The sequence below is a fragment of the Geospiza fortis genome, unplaced genomic scaffold, assembly GCF_000277835.1.
Source record: "Geospiza fortis unplaced genomic scaffold, GeoFor_1.0 scaffold40, whole genome shotgun sequence".
Lineage (NCBI taxonomy): Eukaryota > Metazoa > Chordata > Aves > Passeriformes > Thraupidae > Geospiza > Geospiza fortis.
The window spans coordinates 16,088,189-16,091,155 of NW_005054297.1; the positions used below are offsets into that span (position 1 = coordinate 16,088,189).

General features: G+C 36.3%; 1 protein-coding gene across 1 annotated transcript in view; it reads left to right on the forward strand.

Annotated features, from left to right (window-relative positions):
- The window catches only part of VPS37A (VPS37A subunit of ESCRT-I), a 15,057-nt gene that overhangs the window by 6,035 nt on the left and 6,055 nt on the right, over window positions 1-2,967 (forward strand). Inside the window, exons 5-7 of the mRNA XM_031059679.1 lie at window positions 524-624; window positions 1,521-1,737; window positions 2,702-2,772. Coding sequence (XP_030915539.1) covers window positions 524-624; window positions 1,521-1,737; window positions 2,702-2,772 — 389 coding nt within the window. The remainder of the gene's footprint in view (window positions 1-523; window positions 625-1,520; window positions 1,738-2,701; window positions 2,773-2,967) is intronic.

Below are 2,967 nucleotides of genomic sequence, written 5' to 3' on the forward strand. Positions count from 1 at the left end.
AGAGGGATGCTTTAAGACAGTTTTGTAACATAGTTCTTTCTAGCCTAATCCTATTAGAATGGCATCAAGGTTTTAGCTCGAATATTCAGGATTTTAATATGCTGGTCTTTTTGTCAACAAGATTGTCCTATTTTTTCTTGAGTGGATGGAGATTCTGACTCTTTTAGAATGTAGTTAGTGCCTTTGTCCTCAGATTTTTTTTTTCCTCTTCTGTTGTTTGCACAAATGTAACTTGGTAACTAAAGTGGGGATTTTTGGTTGTTCAATAGAAATGTGGTACTTCATTGACTCTCCACTGATAATGGAATCTATGAAAGACTTAGTTTCTGTTCAGCTCTGGGTTGCTTTATCACTTTATTTGGAGCTTATGTATATATAGTTTGGATTAGCTAGTATGTCTGAAATAGCTTTTCAGCACTGTCACATGGCTATAATAAATACTCAAGTTCAGCGCATTTTGGAACGCTTGGATTCCAGATATAATTTTTCTTCTTCTTTGGATTTTGTTTTGTGTTTTTCCCAGTTTACAATGCATTCAGATCTTGGAAAAATTATTCAGAGTTTACTGGATGAGTTTTGGAAGAATCCTCCGGTTCTAGCTCCTAGCTCAACATCATTTCCATAGTAAGTTATCAAAACATAATAAATGTCTATTCGTTTTTCAAAAAGTGACTAAACCAATTATAAGGAGGGCAGAGACAGGAATAATGTAATGGATATACCGGAAGAATTAGATTACATGTCTTTGCATAATTTCATGTGCATGGTAGATGACCTGATTGTTTTTAGAAGAGACACTAGATTTCATTGGAGTTACTGAATCAACATGCCTGATGTAACTTTATGTCCATTTTCTGGAAAAAGAATTTTTTACATTACCAGATGAAATCTGGAATTTGCTTTATCTCATTATCTGAGCAGTTGTGTTTTTTCATATTCTGTTCATAATCTCCCAGCTTAGGGCAGTTCCTTTTGCACCATGTGCAGCAGAAATTGGATGATTTAAAGAATTGTGTTAAATTCAAATTGTGTCAGTACAACTGTGGTTCTCATGGCTGATGGTGATACTAAGTTTGGATGTGGCTTCAGTTGTGAATTTTAAAAAAAATCATTCATGTTTTTTAGAAGTAATTACTTGTGTGTTGCCCAAGCTATTAAATGCTATACCATACATAAGAACAAATGTATGACACAGATGTTTTTCTCACAACTTTAGGATGGAAACTATTTTAAATTATGCTGTCATAAATTTTTGAGAAGTACTTTTCTCATAATTTAAGAGTGTAAGTGTGTATTTGGCTGTTCTACAAGAATGTAGATTAATGGACTTCTAGACTATACTGCAGTATTAGACAGAAGGGCTTATTACATTGGAGGTAATTGAGAACAGAAAATACAAAGTTTTTGGCCACTTGAAAATTCATTCTTATTTCTTATGTGTGGTCTGGTAATTATAATTCAAATGACAAAAGATGTGCTGTAAGCAGTTGGTTGCTCATGATTGTGGTTTTGTTTTTTAGCCTTTTCAACAAACCAGCTGGAATGCCTCCTTTTGCTCCTCAGGGGTTTCCATTTCTCCCTCCATATCCACCTCAAGAAACAAACAGAACAATGGCACCCATGCCCATTTCTGAATCAGTTTCTTCGAACTACACTACGGACAAGCCTGCTGCTCCCTCCTATGGCTTGATTGCTGATCTGCCGCTGCCTGTTCCCACAGCAGAAGCGGTGCTGCAGGTCGGTGTGCTGAGTTTTGCTGCTTAAGCTGGCAGACACTGGGTACAAGTTCCCTTAGGGGCACACAGAGCATTGCTGTAAAACTCAAGGAAGCACTTGAGTGAGTGAACTTCATTGTTTTGCTGGTGCTAGGGAGGCAAAACTGTCATTCTGGCTTTGATGAAGAATTTTTTAGAACTTGAAGTCAGAGCAACAAGTTTGTCTGATTTTCAATGAAACTAGTGTTATGTTAATGGTCTTTGATTATAGGGGTTTTGTTTTGGAGCTGCACTCCCCCATAGGGCAGCTGTAGCTGTATCTCCAACCACAGAAGATAATTTTTTTCTTGCTTTCCTGCTCAGAACCTATTAGGTGAGGGCAATGTGCAATCTCAGGTCTTTATATGAAGCATTTTATCTTTTATGTTTATACTTAAGCTCCCTGTTGCTGATGAACTCTGGAAGGAATTTTATTTTTAATAGAACTTTGTATCTAAATGTTTAGTCTCGAATCAAATAAGGTCTATAGAAACAAGTTTTCTGAGGCTTGGAAGGCACTTTTGTAGCTTTATAGAATTTAAATTTTCTACAACTGTTTTTTCCTTGTCTAAAACGTTTCTTTTCTGAGGGATTAGAGCTCTGAAAACCACATGAAAGAGATCAAAATGTCAATCTCCTTCTCTCTTCTCACTTTCTTGAGTTTTACTATTCCTGTGTGTTTTCCCAGTCATTCAACTGCTTTCAAATGAATTATTTTCCTCCAAAACTGACTCATCTTTTATGACATGTCCCCCCAAACACCTTCAAGCATTTTGTTGCATTGGTTGAGTTGTTTTCTGTTCAGATACTAGTGCTACTGCTTCTTACTGCTTTTCTTGCTTCTCTTGTTGCTGGAAAATATTCATCTTCAGTTCTCAATTAATCAGGTTAAATATCAAGAAACTGTGCTTCAGAAATCTACTAAGCATTTCTAAATTTTGATTCAGGTTGGCCAGAATGGATTTACATACAAGATGCCTGATGTTCCTGATACCTTTCCAGAACTCTCAGAACTAAGGTAAATCTTCAGAGGGTAGCTGAACTTTCCATAGTTACTGAAAGGCACTGTAGTGTACTACTGTATCTGATTTTTGTCAGAAGTTTGTACACTTCACTGAAAGGGTTTTGTAGAAAAGGTAATTAGGGGAGCTACCACATACCAAAGTATTGTAGTCAGAAAATAACCCTGCTTTATATTCAAATGTTCTGCTTC